Source organism: Amblyomma maculatum, chromosome 11, assembly GCF_055883805.1.
Source record: "Amblyomma maculatum isolate TAMU_Amacu chromosome 11, ASM5588380v1, whole genome shotgun sequence".
In the NCBI taxonomy this organism is placed as follows: Eukaryota; Metazoa; Arthropoda; class Arachnida; order Ixodida; family Ixodidae; genus Amblyomma; species Amblyomma maculatum.
The window spans coordinates 152,168,817-152,186,335 of NC_139354.1; the positions used below are offsets into that span (position 1 = coordinate 152,168,817).

General features: G+C 45.3%; 1 protein-coding gene across 1 annotated transcript in view; it reads right to left on the bottom strand.

Annotated features, from left to right (window-relative positions):
• Positions 1-5,096, bottom strand: part of LOC146175192 (isoamyl acetate-hydrolyzing esterase 1 homolog) — a 29,419-nt gene extending 24,323 nt beyond the window's left edge. The window contains exon 1 of the mRNA XM_084584633.1: positions 4,869-5,096. Within this exon, the coding sequence (XP_084440759.1) occupies positions 4,869-4,997 (129 nt within the window). The 5' untranslated portion in view covers positions 4,998-5,096. The remainder of the gene's footprint in view (positions 1-4,868) is intronic.
• Between the last annotated feature and the right edge of the window lie 12,423 nt (positions 5,097-17,519).

Genomic DNA, 17,519 nt, shown 5'->3' on the forward strand with positions numbered 1-17,519 from the left:
CTTAAGCGACACGATGTAACCGATCGCGGTTGAAGCGTTCACAGCAACCGGCGGTAGAGCAGCGTCCTCGTCATCGTCGGTCTCTGGGCAGTCAGGAAGGGCTCGCACTTCACGCACAATAGCTTCGTCAGTGCATGGCTCCGCAATATCGGCGTCGTCATGAGCAGAAACGAAATCGTCCCAGGCAACGTAAAGGCCGGCCAGCTGCGTGTCAATCACGCGTTGCCACAAGTCCTCGTGCGACCGGTCTTCCGGTGGGTGATCTATGACGTCCTCGGTGCCTGGGCCCATAAAACCCGCCTTGCGGAAGCAATTTGCTATGCACTACGCAGTGAATTCCATCCACGCCGCTTTCAACACCTCCACGGCGGCAAGCAAGCTGATGCGAACTGGCATGGCAGCATTAATCGCGATCAACAAGCGTCGGATGACGCGCCGCCGGTAGCACACCTTCAACGCATGAATGATGCCTATATCCAGCGGCTGAATTTTGCAGGTTGCATTGGGAAGCAAGAAGAGCACTGTCACCGCACTCAAGGAAGGCTGCATATGGTGCGCCGCACAGTTATACAGAACCATCAGGACCTTACTGTTTTTTCGTGCTATGTCGTGGTCGAACTCGACAAGGCACTCAGCAAATCAGTCACGACTCATCCAGGCTTTCGTATTGTTCCTGTAGCGTACGGGCACGTAGCTTCGAAAGCATCGCGGCTTGCGTGACTTGCCAATGACAAAAGGCAGCCGCCGGTCACTGTCGTCCATATTGACACACAGAAGAACGGTTATGCACAACTTGCTGTTCTTCCCTCCTGCGCACTTGTCGCCTTTCAAGGCATGCGTTTTAAATGGCAACATCTGATAAAACAGCGCAGTCTCGTCGGCATTGTAAACGTCCCGTGGAGCATAGCTCGTGATTGTTGGGAGGTTGTCGGAAAGCCACGCATCGACATCCTCGTTGTTCACAGACGCGGCCTCGCCGACGACCGCCTTGAAAACAATTCCGTGGCGAGCCTTAAACCGGTGGAGCCATCCATTACCTGGGCTGAAATCGGGAAACTCCAAAAGGAAGGCGAAGTCTTTAGCCTTGGAGAGCATCAGCGGTCCGCTGATCGAAACGTTGCGAGACCGGACGTCAGCGAACCAGTTCAGCAGTGCGGCCTCAACGTCCGCTTAGGTCGCCTTCCGAAGGCGCTTTCTAGTCGTCGAGTCGGCATTCACGGTAGCACCAAGAATCTTTTCCTTGCCCTTAGCAATGGTTGAAATGGTAGATTTTGACAGTCAGTACTTCTTGACCAGTTCGCAGTTTTCTGCACCTTGAGAAAGTTCATTAACAATGGCCACCTTCGTTGCGATGTCGAAAGCTTTCCTATTAGCACCTGAAGAGGGCGGCGCACAGTCCTCCATCGCACCAGGCGCAAGTCAAGCACTTGGGCTCGCGCGTTGAGGCAGCCTTCAACTCTCCGATCTGGGAAAGTCACGGATGCGTCAACGATGTCAACGCAGTGCCATCGCACAGAAAGAATCGGCGGCGCAATGCCCTCAGCGCGGGGTGGCAACGGAGCAACAAATGAAGAACCGGTTTGAGCCGGTAGAGCAGGCGCCTGACTTTCCGGATTGGCCGACGCAGATCATGTGGATGCATCACAGCGACGCGGGTGGCCCCACTTTCTCTTTCGTCACCGCGCGCGCACGCTTTTTCGTTTTCATTTTTCAACGCACGCTTTTTCTTTTTTTAGTTTATTTTACCCGCAAAGGAGCGCCGGGGGACGCTTTGTGCGCTCTGTTTTCGCGTCGTGTTAGGGGAACACTAAGTGCGCGAAATTCGCCTGCCGCGGGTTCGCAGTCGAGCGAAACATCGCGAAACACCGCCGGCTCGGTCAACTACGGGGGCCCGACAGCTTCGCGTTCGCTCTAACCGAGTGTTGAGGCCACTACAGTTCGTTATACGTGCGACACTGTGCCATTGCCCCAATATATATTTTGACGGTAGCACCGCCCTCATTCGGACTAAGCGAGCATTCGTTATATCTGCGGCTGTTATAAGTGGGCTGTATCTAAAAATGTCCATCCCACCAGGCCATCTGCCCCAGATCTGGTTTATGGGAATAAAACACTCAAATCTGACACAGTAGTTTTAAGGCTGGAACAACTAAATTGCTGCATATTGCTTGCTAATATTACAGAGCTTCCTGCTTTTAGATTTTCACTGCAACGCTCGCCCTGTCTTATGAAAATCTCGTGATCAGCCCGATCCCGTCTCTAGGCAGCGGATGTTTATCGCCGGATGAAGCGAGCAATGAATGTGGTTTTCTTAAGAAAAAATGTTCGATCCATATGAGCACAGATTATAATATTGTCTCGGAGTGGTGACAAGGTCGTTGACACCTAAAGAAGACACAGGCTTGATGGTACTGAAATTAATTTTTTATTGGGCTGACTTGCGCCCGCAAAAGAACTAAGCAACTCGGCGGCGGCGATAGCAACAAACTTGCTCGTCGATCGTCGAACAAAGAATGCCCGTCGCACTCGTCAACGCTCAATTTAAAGGCTGTTCAGAACAATCTAGATAACGTCGCAACTGCTACAAGCACAAGCTGGAACATTGTAGAAAGACACAGGAGTGGTCGGAATCTTCGAGACAGATCTCGGTGCATCTTGCGCTACAATGAAACTAATAAAGGTGCGTCTCGCGGCATCTACCATTAACAAACGAAGAATACATAACTGATACGTGATCTAGAATCAAAGTGATAAGGCCGCATGCCGGCGGCTGTTAAAAAACAACAAATACAGTTTTGAAGGTTTCGCGGCAATATGCACAGCTAATATTTTGCTAGCTGCGTACGCTTGGCCGAAATGCCTCGCTCTTCCAGCTCATTTAGCTTTTCGTCGCTTGATAAGTGGGCTAGATCTCATTCGTATAATTTTTATTCTCTCATCATCTTATTATTTGAAAAATCAAAGTTCGCTCTAAAAATCCTCTTTTAACTGTCAATTACATCTTTTCGCGCCGCCAGTTCTGACCCTTCTCCCATAGGTGCGTTAGATGAAGCGATGCCACCACGTTACGACAGGAGCAGATCGATGCGAATCGTTTGATGCCACCCATGTCTACCGCCTACACGGGAGGAGTATGGGGCGCATGGGCCAAATCCTCAAAATAACGCCATTCGCTCGAAAATACGTGTAATAAATGCTGCACCCTTAAATAATCGCCCCTCCTCAATGTAATCTAAGTAATTTCACAGAAGGTCACAATATCTGTGCTGTATATCATTAAGAAATATGTATCGCGTTCACTGATTTGCTTGCACATTTTCCCTCAGATCTTCATTCCACTCTACCAGAACCGCGCTTGCCGCGCAGTGCTTCATGCGAGCGCTTAAAGAGAGAAATTGAGCACAGTGCCAATTAAGAATGGCCTGCTTTCCGGACCTTATAATTCATTAAATCGGTTTTCAGTTATCCATGCACTATCTCAGGAATGCCACAAAGCGCCGCATGGTCTAGTGTTATAAAGAAAAACAAAAGCTACTGATGAATACTACCGCAACAAAAAAAAAAAAATCTGGATGAACTCTTATCGAACTCAACGTAGCATAAAACATACTTGAGTCATATTAAGAGGACGGAGGTTGTGCGTTCCTCATTTACGTGATCGACTTTCTTCACCGTAGTTATTATTCAATAATGTGTCAGACTACTAAAAAAAAAATCTTATTTTACACAATCTCAACACATGGTTGAAAACTGTATTTTGTGCATCCTACTTTGAAGCGCAGCACGAACGGTTCGAGTGTGTGTGAAAATCAATGCGTATATTGTCCACCTTATCACGGAATTATGGAACAGTGGTGTGCTTTGGTTTTGTCCATGGGGTTTAATGTTCCAAAGCTACTCAGCCTATGACGGATGCCGTAGTGGAGGGCTCTGGAGAATTTCGACCACCTGGAGATCTATTATATGCACTAACATCGCACAATACACGGGTTTCCTGCTTTTCGCCTCCATCGAAAAACGCCTACTGCGGCTGGGATCCGATGGCGCATCCTTGGGTGCACCAATAGATCGTTCAAATCATTTAGCCACTGCGGCGGGGGGGAGCAAATGTGAATGAATTTAATATCTTCTCGCAAAACAATATAAATAGTGATTTGTTGCAGAAATGATCTTCTGCAACATGCTCAGCATAAGAAGGTTCAAGTGGCAGCTGCCGCAGTTATATAACACCCAAGGAAAGAGAAATCCATACAAAAGGTCACGTTACCTTAAAAAAAAACCTGATTATTCTTGTGGACCTAATGGTGCTTTCGTACACAGAAATGCAGTTTAGATTCTATCCCCGGAGATACCCTGTAGCTAGGTTAATGCGTATCTAACCGTAGTTTTGTTGCCCTTGAGTATTCAAAGTGGACAAAACTAGCATGACTTCCTTATGCTGTAATCATCCTTTTAGATAAGTCTCCTAGGTTTCACAGTTCTACTTGTAATGTGACTAAGTTAAAAAATATTGATAGTTGCTAGCTTTTAGGGTAAAATAACAGCAATGCTTTCAATGGTTTCATACTGAGTGTTAAGGAGCCGTTTCATAGCAAGAAGGTATCCACGCGTCAAGGAAGCGTCTCGTACGGAGTTTGGTTTTGTACAGTACGTCAAAGCTCAATGCCTAGGCTTCACTCGGCTTAGACAGGCCGCCTTCATTCAGTCGTGCTGTAGGATCATTTACGTTTTTTCCTGTGCTAATACAATAGCATTCACTCAACCAGCATTCAACTCAAATGTAGTCACGCTGCATTTCATTCATTGGATCTTATCCTGCATGGGCAGATTTCTCTTTTCTTTCTACCTCTCCGGAACACTCCTCTCACCTGAGTCAGAGAGTCGCCGAATAGGTAGATTTGCGGCCACACTATCTTCTCCGGGTACGTCGCATTGTCGTAGCCTTGGGCGACGCCCAGCACCAAGCACACGGCGATGAGACGTAAGAACCCCGACATGTTCCAGACGACTTCGGCGGCAGGGACTACGCCTTCTGAGCGTCACTTCTTCCTTTAAGGCTGGCCAAGCGCACCTTTCACCACAGAAAAAGCAAAGAAGTCAAACTGCCTCGATCAGAAAACAATGAGTGCCAGATAAAGCGGTTGTATCTACACTGATATGGGTAAAAAGTGGAGCTGTGTTGTGCCAAGAATGATATCGGAATGCTTGATTAAAACCGCGTGACGCTCGGACTATTGATACGGCTTTGTACGAATTATAAGAACATTTCTTCGCATTGGCATGCAAACAAAGATGATGGTGAAAGAGCAAGAGAATTTCACCACAGCGCAATATCGAGTGCCAAGTTCACCTGGGGCACTTCAGAGATAACTTCAGTGGTTTCAGATGCATAACTGGTGAGAACGGTGAAATGCGAAGGGTTAGTTAGAAAACAGCTGATCCAGGACAAGATTAGAGGGTCGAGTGATAAGCATGCATGTTTACACAGGAGACGGTAGTGAGGGATGCGATCAAATGCTTTCGAGAAATCTAAGTAGAACATCTGTTTGAAGTAGAATATCTAGGTTTAGGTGAACACCAGTCATAAATTCAAAAAGTTGTCTTTCGCACGAGAAACCTGCTCGGAAACAATGCCGTTTGGGAAAGGAAAGTTATTATTGAGGAGATTAGCAATGCTAGAGTAAAGGATATTCACGAACAGTTCACAAGCGGTGCACGTAAGTAATATGGGACTTCACTTCACTTCACTTTATTTCCTTAAAGGCCTCTCTTGGAGGCATTACATAAGGGGTGGGTTTACAAGCATGAAAAAATACAAGCACAGGTCATTGTGTTTGAAAATAAATTTTTAAGGCATCAATAAATGAAGATTGGCATGAGAGGGCGGCGACTTCGTGGGGAAGGGCATTCCAGTCCACAATTGCTCGGGGAAAAAAAGATCCTGAAAAAGTTTTGGTGCGAGCAACAGGCCGAGTTATCTGAAATGGATGCGAAGCGCGATGAGGTATGTGGGTGCGATGCACAATGTAAGGTGCCTGATTTAGTGAACTGTTTAGAATTTTGTGCAGTAAACAAAGAATGGCAATGCGGCGACGAAGTAAAAGGTTATCAAGACTGGAAGTTTCCTTTAGAGATTAAACGCTGATGGAATACGAGTATGCGCGATGCACGAAACGGATGGCGCGGTTTTGAACTGATTCGAGCGCATTTGTTAAGTATATCTGAGATGGGTTCCATATTGGACTGGCGTACTCAAGCTGTGATCTGATCAGTGTTTTATATGCCAAAAGTTTTACTTGTTGTGGCGCATGACGTAGGTGACGTTTTATGAAGCCTAAAGATCTGTTTGCAGATGATATGATGTTAGTTATGTGTGTACACCAAGAAAGGTCGCTGCAAAATGTGATTCCAAGGTACTTATATGATTCCACGCGTTCTATGGAAGAGTTAGCAACTTCATATGAAAAAATAATACGACGATAGTTCGACGGGTCAGTACGATCTCCTGTCTACAAATTGGCACAGCTTTCCTTAATTTCTAGTCGTCAGGTACTTGACTTGTGCCGTGAGACTTGGCAGAGATGAGTTGCAGTATTGGTGAGAAATCTTTTGTTTCCTAAGTACTTTGCAGGAATGCTATCAGGGCAGGGTGATCTTGATGCTGTCAATCATCTTTAATATTCTCTCACATGTAATGGTAACAGTTAACATCGGAGTAAAATATAAGCTCGCTAAATTAATGCTGCTATCAGCTGGTTCGGGAGTGAAAACAGAGGTAAAGTACAAATTCATTGCGTCAGAAAGCCCGGAAAGCGGAAAGTGCAAGCCGTCGCGCCTCATTAGGGGATTGCCGCAAACCATTAAATCATTATTTGTTCTTTTTTCGACAGCCACCGGAATGCGGCCTTGTTACTCTGATTCTGGCACGCCTGTAAATTCTTTGTTTGATCATGCTGGGTTTCGTGAGGCGCAGCTTTGTTGCTTTGTTGCTTTGCCCCTCAAGATGCGCCGAGATGTTTCTGGAAGATTCAGGCCACTCGCGTATGTTTCTGCAAAATTATAAGTTGTGCTAGTCACCGTTTTCGGTTTCATCTAGATGTTTCGTGCCATCTATAAATTGAGCTTTAGTCGGTATGACGGAGGTAGAAGATAGCCGACCGTTGAGCACGATTCTTGCTATCACCGTCACCGAGTACAGTTCTTTTGTGGGGCCAAGTCAGCGCAATAAGAAGTTCATTCTTCTGAAGATCAAGCCTCCTTATTTGTCGTTGATGGCATTGTCACCACTACGTGACATCTGGTGGAGGTGCCGCCATTCATGCCCCGGTTTACACCTTCAAGCAAATACTACAGACCTGTCCCTGTCAGCCTGTGGGACCAGCCAACAGGCCACCGAATCAGCCATCGAGCCCAAGGGCTGCAGCTCGAACACGGTCTTCTGCTTGACCTTGTTTGACCCTAGGAACTTGTACCTTTGGTACTTGGACCCTCCGTTTGACCCGTGGTACTTGGAACGAGCTACCTGCCAATGTGGTTGAGTGTTCGACGTTGTCTTCTTTTCTGAGCGTATTCCATGATAGATAGCGGTGTTTCACTTTGTCTTATGGTGTTTACACTTGATTTTTTCTTTTTTCTTTTTGCCCTGTGCAAGTGATATGTCTTTTTTTCGTTGTCGTCCTTAGAAAGACTGATTGTACTCTGCATTCTCGTGAACTGAATTCTTCTGTAGCCCCTACTCCTGCCTAATGCCTGACATTAGGGCTGGCAGCATGCAATAAATAAATTGATGGCGTCCACTATGGCAATGGCCCAGTTGGCATGGCCCCGGGTTTCGTCGTGCAGCCCTGGGAACCAACCATATTACAAGGAGTGCCCACTAAAGCTCCGGAAAATTGGATGGTCCTTTCAACCGTGTGGTAGAATTCAATGACTGGAATGACGCAGCGAAACTCAGGCAAGTCCACTTTGCTCATCAAGGAGCTGGCTGATTTGCGTTCGAAAATGACGAGACTTATTTTAATGATTGGGGGAAATTGAAAGTGAAGTTTTTGACAGCCTTTGCAAGTTCCGATCGAAAACAAAGAGCTCCGGCTCTCCTTTAATCAAGAATGAGCCTGTCCTGGCTTATGTTCGGGAGATAAAGAATCTCGTCCGCCGCGCCGATCCCAGCACGACAGAGGACACCAAGGTAAACCTGCTGATGCGCGGTGTGAAGGATAAGCTATACGCAGGTCTTGTTCTCCTAACACCAGAGACTGCGGCGGAAATCTGTCAGGAAGCAGCGAATATCAAAAACAACTTAGAAGCAAGGACGCGACTCTACAACCGGCCTCCTTAAACGCTGTCTGTATGCAGCTACGACAACATACCGACAATCAGAGATAAACTGCGTGAGATGATCTGTCATGTCGTTTGAAGAGCTACGCCGACATCTGCCGTCGCAAGCGCAGCCGCATGTTGAGTCACTTACGGACGTCATCCGTGAGGAAGTCCAGCAACCATTGGGCGTTCCTCAGGCGACGGCTCCGATAGCTCAAACGCAAGCAGCAACTGACAGAAATTACGCTGCTGCATTGCATTGTCCTGTGCCCCAAGTTGACCTTCCCACCCCTCGTCGCTACCGTCCTGTTCCTGAAAGCTGCCCCTTGGTCCCCGCCCGCAAAGCCTACGAATGACCCTCAAGCCCCCAGGAAATACGACGCCTGGAGAACTGCTAACAACCGACCACTCTGATTCCACTGTGTTAAGGCGGGACACATATTTCGACCCTGTCCCTACAACCATATCGGCCTGTGTGGCTTCGCCCTCAACGCCACACTGCCCCGTCCTGGCAATGAACCCCACAAAATTGACTTTTTGCGAAGGGGAGAGCACGCGCCGCCAAGTCGTCTGTAACGCTCCCCATGGCCGTTCAGGGCCCTATTTGCATCACCGGGATGAAGCTACGTACAAGGAAGGTCTCCTAGCCCGCGCAGGGGAAACTAAAAAGAGCAACCTTTGGAGGTGTGGTTGCTTCACGGAGAAAACATGAATATCCTCCGCCGCCGACGACGAGTGACAACTACGCAGGCTATAAAACGCCGCTCCATACGACGACAACGCCGACGAGAACACGACCGTACTCCAAGTTCGCGCCGCCGCCCAGCGAAGTGACAACGGTGTGGTCCGGCCTCTATATTAGCAAACCACGAAGCCGAAATTGAACATCAAAGCCAACATGCAATACGAGGACACGAACAAGTGACCTCGAAGTTGGTGTCAACGGTCGTACGGTTACCGCCTTATGGGACACTGGAGCCAACTATACTGGCACAAGTAGAGCGTTCGCCGTCAAGCTCGAGGAAGTTACGACCGCTTGGGAAGTCCCGCTAATCCGTACCGCTGGTGGTAACCTTATTACATCGTCGGGGTTGATGCACCACAAGTAAATGAACATGCTTCGTCATCCAGCCTTGTCATTCTACAGCAATGCTCGCGCGACGCGATTTGGTATAAATTTTCTGAATGAGCATGGGGCGATGATCGACCTTCGCTCAAAACTCATCAAGATCTGGACGGACAAAGCCATACCTCATCTAAGAACTTCGACGCATCGCGTCGCTGTCAACGTCTTCGCCGGAGTATGGTTCCTACCGCCCCGATCAAGCGTTATCGTCCAAAAAATGAAAAGGGTAAAAAAGGGTATAAAAGAAGTTGAAGTCGCTAAAGGGTCGTGGAAGGAAACACCCAGTTGTTACTGGATTGATACTTGGCATCGGAAGAGGCGTCGCCCATTTTCGGAATGGATACGCTCATTGCTGGTAATAAACTTCCTCGAAGGATACCGCCTTCGCAACATAGGAAGAACGGTCGCCTTCCTCGACGAATTAGCAGAAATCAGCGATGTCTCCGGCCTCCCTGACAAGCCCGCGAATACTCAAACTGACCAAGGCCTACCCTCCCAGGTTCGATAATAATCAGCACTCCCTCGAAGCAGGCAAGACCAGATACGGGCTATTCTTCAAAATTACAGCGAATGGTTTTCGTCAGCTTCGAAAGTGCGACAAAGCACCGCATCGTCATGGATGACACGCCAGACATCTGTGCCAAAGCCCCACCTTTTATCCTCGTGAGAACGCTAGGTCATCCGCGATTAATTAGAAGAAATACTTCGAGGCTACGTTATCCAGTCATCAGGAGGCCCTGGGCGGCGCCATCGGTTTAGTAAAGAAGATAGACGACACCCTTCGCTTCTGCGTTGATTACCGGCAGTTCAAAAGCATAAAGAAAAAGACCATTTGCTGCCCCGCATCGAGGACACACCGGATAGGCTATGCAACGCTAAATACTCTAAATCGAAGGACCTGAAGAGCGGGTATTGGCACATTGACACCTAAGAAATACAGCGCGAAAAGAGCGCATTTATAACCCCGGACCTCCTATTTGAGTTCAAGGTGATGCCATTCGGCCTCCGCTCCGCACCAGCGACGTTTCAAAAGTTAATGGACACCTTGCTGGCGAGGCTGAGGTGGCAGATTTTTCTGATATACTTGCACGATGTTCTTTTCTTCCCCACAAGCTTTGAAGACAACCTTAAAAGTATTCGGACTGTGCTCGAACCAACCAAGACAACAGGGCTAACGTCGAAATCTGAGAAATTCCACTTCGGCTACGAGCAACTACGGTTGCCAGGTCACTTCGTTAGCAAGAATGCTGTTTGCCGTGACCCGTAGAAAACAGCTGCGATCCCACAGTTTCCACAGCCATCCGAAAAGAAAGCTGTAGGCAGGTTCCTAGGACTGTGCGCTTCTATTTGCGATTTGTCAGGATTTTGCGCGCATCGCGAAACCATTGCCGCGACTTACAAAGGCTGACGTACCTTTTAAATTGTAAGCGCCGCTATATGATGCTCTCCAGAAACTTAAGCGCCGCTTACAGTTCCTTCCTACACTGTAAAAACAAAAACACCTTATTAGGTGTTTTCGCATGTCTATAACTAACACCCATGCACCCTTGAAAAAAAGTGGCTTCAGAGTGCCAGTACACCCTCAAAGATGGTGCTTCGGTTGGTCATAACACCCTTCTATGGGGCCAAAGCACTGGGATGTTTTCATCACTTTACACCCTATTGCAGGGCGGAAGCAGTGGCATTGCACCCTTACACCCCTTGATAAAAATCAGTGCGGATAACGTCCATATATTGCATTCCCTAATTAGGAATTACTTTTGCCACTACACGTTCCTTAATGCTTTTCCTATGTGCACATTTGCAATCAAGCTTAATGGTATTCCTTTTAACCACCTGTAATGCCAAAAGAGCATGTAAAGAGATGCTGCATGTCATTATTTTAACATCTCGAATGGCCCATGCCAGTATGATTGTTTTTTCAAATTCACAGAGCATGTTACAAAAAAATGTCACACAGAAGGAAACTGGAATTCTTTTATTCGGTATAGAAGGGTCAGGGTTCGGGCTAGTAGGTGCTCGGGTGCTGGTGGAGGGGGGGGGGGGGGGCAGGGGGAACTTGTGTTCTGTTTCTTCATTGATGCGCGCTATGGAACCTCATTTATTTAACAATACTGCCACTCTCCACCGAGAGCCTAGCAGACGGGCAAAAACATACATGGTATGTACGTAAATACCTAAAAAAATGAAAGAAGCAAAACAGTTCCAACAAATGCAGACAACAAAGTATACAATTTTTTTCAAAAACAGAACCGAACAATGAACACAACAGCATGGTGACATTTCTGAAAAAACAACAACAAAACGTTTAGTCGTATGCAACAATATTCGCAGTACACAATATTAATACTATGCTTTGTCAGTGTCAACGCGTGCACTTGCATAAAATTCGGCCTTAAGCGATGAAATAAAGCGTCGTGCAGCGCATCTTGGCTTCGACACGCAGACGGCCAAAAAGAGGTGCTCTATAAAACAGCACAAATTGTCGGACCCCTTGTCATATGTCAGATTGAACAGCCAAAATCGACCCATTATTGGAACAATACCCTAAGTAGAGTTGATGACTCGAAGAAGCTTCCGCTGCTGAATGAAGAGGAAATGCTCTTCAGCTTATTTGATGCTGCTCCCAGTATATCCGACGCACGGCGTGGCAGGCTTTTCTTCCTGTTCCTTGATAAAATTGTGAAAGAAGTGCATAACAGAGCAGCTGTATAAATATGCACTGCACCTGGCAAAAAGCAAATTCAACATATTTTCTACTCTACATTTAGAATACACCAATGCCCCTTTAGTGTACAGCAGTGTGCTGGAAAAGGGCCCTATCGGTAACCACTGGTGGTTATCTCACAATTAACAATGCAGAGTATACTGTTACGGTTGGTTCAGGAGGCACAAAGCCAGCAGTCTGATCAAGTCATAAATGAGAGCACATAAGGTCAACCCATTTTTATTCATGCAGCATGCTGTTGCATGGTAATTTTAGATTATGCAAGCTATTTTATCAAACAAAAATGGCTGCACTCATCAAAAGCACCTGGGTTAGAGAACTTCAATGCTGCCCCACGAACTTTTCATTTCACATGAACTGGAATGCTTATTATGATAGTTAAAAATGTAAATAAACAATAAACAGCACTGGAGCACGGTGTTTACTACTAAAATATTAACAGCTGGCTCAATTGAAGGCTTCACACAAGGCCTACAGCATACCCTGCACCGGCCAAGTAGATACTGCAGAACCAAACAAAAAAAAACGTGGAAAGAGCATACTTAGTCAGGAGGCACTACAAAAAAAAAAAAAAAAAACAAAGTGCATGTAATACAAAACACATAATGCATTTCTGAACTTTTGCACGTCTTCTTGAGCTAAGTATGAACCAGCCAAGCCCTAGGTCATCGCAATGCTTCCTGAAGTGTTTACATTTAAGGTTTAGTAACAAGGAAAAAGTTTTCTCGCTGCTCTATGTGGCAGCTCTGAAACTTCATCACACATTATTCATTGAAAGTGTACACTGGAGCTTTGAGTTGAGCGACAATTACATGTGCAACAGCAGTGCATTACCAAACAACCAAACAGCAGAAGCTCTAAAAAATGTCAACACTGAAGCATGGCATGTTAAAACATTTTCCACGCATAGCACATTGTATGCATAGACATCCAGAACATCAGTGGTGACTTATGCGCCATAAAACACAACACACAACAACATCAGTGGTGAGCCTCAAGAGGCGGCAAGAAGCTCAAGTGTTCAAGAAGCGGCAGGCAGTCTGAGCACTTTGAAATACTAAAGGTTCGAAAACTAAAAACATGTTGACTAACTTGAAATGCAAAAATAACAATTTGGATTTATTGAGAATGTTTACTATAAATGAGAATGTCTATGACAGTGCCACATGGTTAATGCATGAAATGTTAGCATCTGTAGTTGAAGGCATTATATTTATACAGCATGAACCTTGAAACACAGCAGTATTTTCTCCCAACCAATGTGGTAAACCTAATCTTAGAAGAATTAAAATTATTACATCATTTCAAACTTGGCTAGCAAATTACAGCATTTTTTTTTTAAAACAACTATTAAACTGCATTACCCACCTTCAGAAGCCTGTAGGATACGACAGTGTGGCAAATATTTCTTTTGAAGCAGTCTCAGATTATATATTCCAGAAATTAGGAACATGTTAGGTACTAGCATGCATGAGCAGGTTGAGAGACCCCTTTCCAGCAAATGCTAAACCCCACCAAGCTGCCTGCAAGAGCCATCTGATAAAGCACTGCTGGTCCAGTGCAGCAGAGTGCTTAGTCAAATGGCACACTGCACCAATCTTGACATTACCAGTGCTTCATCAGGTGAAACTTGTGTGCAATACGACGTGGTAAGCACGTGATGGCAGGAGTCTCTTAAAAGTGCTTTTGATTGTACTTACAGTGCAAATAATCCTTTCACAGCAAAGAATTCACAGTTGTGATGAAAACTTGTGTAGTATTTCTATTTGAATTATGAATCACTAATACATATTACAAGTTAGACGTTAAACCATTTTAGAAACAAAGATAATTCGCATATAATGTCGGTTTCAAGTAGGCTTCCTGAATATTCAAATGACAAAGAGAAAACTTACAAATGATACAAACAACATCCAGAGCTCCCGTATGGTTCCCAATGTTTGCCAAGATTTGCAGAATGCATAGTGTCTGTACATTTACAATAGAAATAAGCACCACAACAATGGTGTACCTTCTTGCAGGTAAAAAGAGACAGCCGAGTTTTGAGGCGATAATTTATTGTCTAATTTAGGAAGGCAAATTAACAAAATTGAAAACATGTAGAGGCACGCAAACTGAAAGCCAAACATCTGACAGCAAAAATTAGCAAAGCTTGTGAAGATTAGAATCAGGTATCACCTAATTCTCTGCTACTAGTTGAACAGATTCGAAAAGGCTGCACCATTACAATGGAGAAGAACAATAGGTAATTTAAATTTAGCTAATGCGAAAATTGTTACATATGAAGAAATGCACAGGCTAGTTATGGTTTTATTATTCTTTCTGATGCTCAGCCATGTTTTTAGTATATCTATAAGGCAATGCAAAATGGCAAAAATGTAGGCATTTAGCGAAAAACTGCCAATTAGATAGCACATGCAGCAAACAGAAGGAAACAGCTTAATACTTACGCTTCTTTCTCCTTTCACGCATTCCCTCAGAACATACTTCGAGCACCCGGGCAATGTCCTTTTTTCTTGCACGAATGGTGTCCTTCAAAACCAAGACAAGTGTCTTGTTAAGGCCAATTTCAACTGCCTCTTTGCCGTCCTTCTTGATCAGCATGTTGACGTCATGTAAGAACTGCAAGTTTGTGTGAATGGTAGCCATAAAGAATTCATTTTACTCAATGTTTCAAGTAACTGAATATTAAAAATCATTGTACAAAAGCTAAGGCAATTGATGCCTTTGTACATATCTGAAAAAAAAAACTATCATTAGCAAACAGCAAATACAAATATTTACTAAGGTTAGAAAACTGCAAAAACCATCAGTATTTTGCCACTCATCGCCAAACTGCAAGCAATATTAAGGAAAGTCTAATATAAAAAATAACAAAGCAAAAATTATGATCCTCCTTCCCTCAACTTGGCACACGGCCGAATGGCAATAAAATATGTAATATATCTCTAAACTAAGGGTCCCCGCTCAGCTTTAAAAAGTAGCCTTCAATTCTTAGAGACAATCTACAGACATGCATCGTTAGCATATGAAAGTCAAATTGTTTTCTGGGCCCTTTAAATCAGTGAACTGCTTTCAACACATACATTACAAATTTTTTTAATAACAGTAAGTCACAAATTTGCCTGCAATATTCGCACTGTGATGAGCAAAGAAGGTAAACATATGCGACTAAGGCTATGATAACCGCTTCATATGTACATTTAAGCAAAAGACAAAAAAAAGTAAACATCTGGTCACAATCAAACTCTGTAATAGCAACATCCGGTACAATATTTGGCCACGGAATTCAAGCTGTCGACCTCTACTTGAATGCTGAGGCATCAGTATCGAAAATCCATTTATTCTAGTCTAAAGACACTACAAAAATCAAGTAATGCGGTCAAACAGTTATGTTGAAATGTAACCACAGAAATAATGAAAACTGGATGGTTTGGACCACATCAGCTGACTTAGCACGTGTAGAAGTGCCTTAATTGAAGTCTTGCTGAAAATAAAATACGTACCTAAATGATTCTTCGAGAGCGAAAGTAAACGCCATAACAAAAGCAGCATATTAAAAATGCAAATTCACACTCCATGCAACCGCAAAATATGGTCCCCGTAAAATGAAAAATGCTCCCATTGTGATTAAAAAAGGCAAATCCAGACGCGGGGAGTTAACATAGGCTGATGATAGCGGCATATTGTTTACGCAGTTTGGAATAAACTATTATGCAACCAGGCCGGCCGACCAGCGCACTTCGATGCCGAGAGCACGAGCGCAGAGGCGTGCCGCGCTGAACGGCCGCCGAGAACGAACATAGCCTCCTTGAACAAAAAGTTTAAACAGAAGGGCTGCGGGAGGACGCTCCCCGAGCAGCAGGACGGTGCGCGCCTATGCTCCGAGTAAATAAAAAAGAAAAAAAAAAGGGGGGGGGGGGGTTGCAGCGCTCCGAGTGAAAGAAGACGACGAAGCATGAAAGAGGTTTCAGGAGAGCGAGCGCGAAGTGTAAGAGATAAGGGAGGAGGGGGGAGTCGAGAGTGCTAGGAGAATTAAGGTAGTACGCCAACATGACCTTGCCGCACGAACGGAAACGTTAGAACAAAAACCGAGTCGTTGCGAAATGAGCGCAAGTATCAAACTGTCAAGAAACGAAAACCGTTTCGTGAACCTCCTGCGCGTACAAAATGCAAGGAAACGTAGCACATACATTATTTCTGTTCAAGAAAGTTGAGACTGATGTTCTTGCGCGAAATCTGCGTAACTCGCCGCGACATCTACCACATGTGCGATGTCATTTTGGCAGCCAGATGAAAACAAACGCTTATCTCACGTTTTCATTTCAGCACATTCTGGAGCGTTCCGGCACAAAAAGACACAGAATGCAGCAATCCGGTAGGACACTGTTCCCACAAAGCGCAATATGCGTGAGAATAGGCTTACCTTTATAGACGATTGCGCCAGCCGCAAAGTACGCTGTCCGCCTTCGTGTCACCGGCACCGAACCAATCAGTGCGATTTCAGCGCGAGTGCAATGTATTCGGCGCATATACCTCTTAGTCACGCAGAAAAAAAAATCGTCCATGCCTTCTTCTTTCGAACATCTCAAACACAAAGCGGTGCAGCAGTCCTTCGGCCTGAGCAAAGCAAAAAGAAGCCCGGACACTTGCCGACACGATAAATGCCCGTTTGCGTTAAACACCACATGTAGAAGGCACTTCACAAGCGTACACACTTCTGTAATACATATGCATGGGAAATGCAACACATCTCACGAGGGTACACAATCGAAGAAGCACATTCAGTATTCGCCGAAACGTGGTCGAAACGCACCCCACAATGCTAACGGCCATATTGTGAAATTTGAAAAGAGCGTTCGTAGCTACAGGCGGCCTCCTGGCGGTGAAATTTTGTTTCAGTTTCTGTTTCATTTTTAGAAAGCACTCGTGTGTAATTTTAATTATAGCGTTACTTTTGGTGCTTTATTTAGGTGTTGGGTTATATTAGCAGCGCCGCTTGTGTATAAAAGGCTATAGTTACGCAGCCATATACCCCCAGCATGTTAGGTGATATTGCTTGCCCGTAACACCCTAAGGCATATTCTCCAACCAAAGCACCCCTTTGGCATGCAAGAGGTGATTTCCAATGGCACGAACACCCTAGACTCAGGGTGTAAGGGTGTTTTGAATCAGACAAACGCCCAAAAAGGTGTTTTTGTTTTTACAGTGTATACTCGGGTACATAGACGAGAATGCTGAGACAGAAATTCATACCGACGCAAGCAGCTTCGGCCTAGGCTCGGTTCTTTTTCATATAATTGATGGATAGGAAAACATTATCGCGTACGCTAGCCGTTCCCTGCC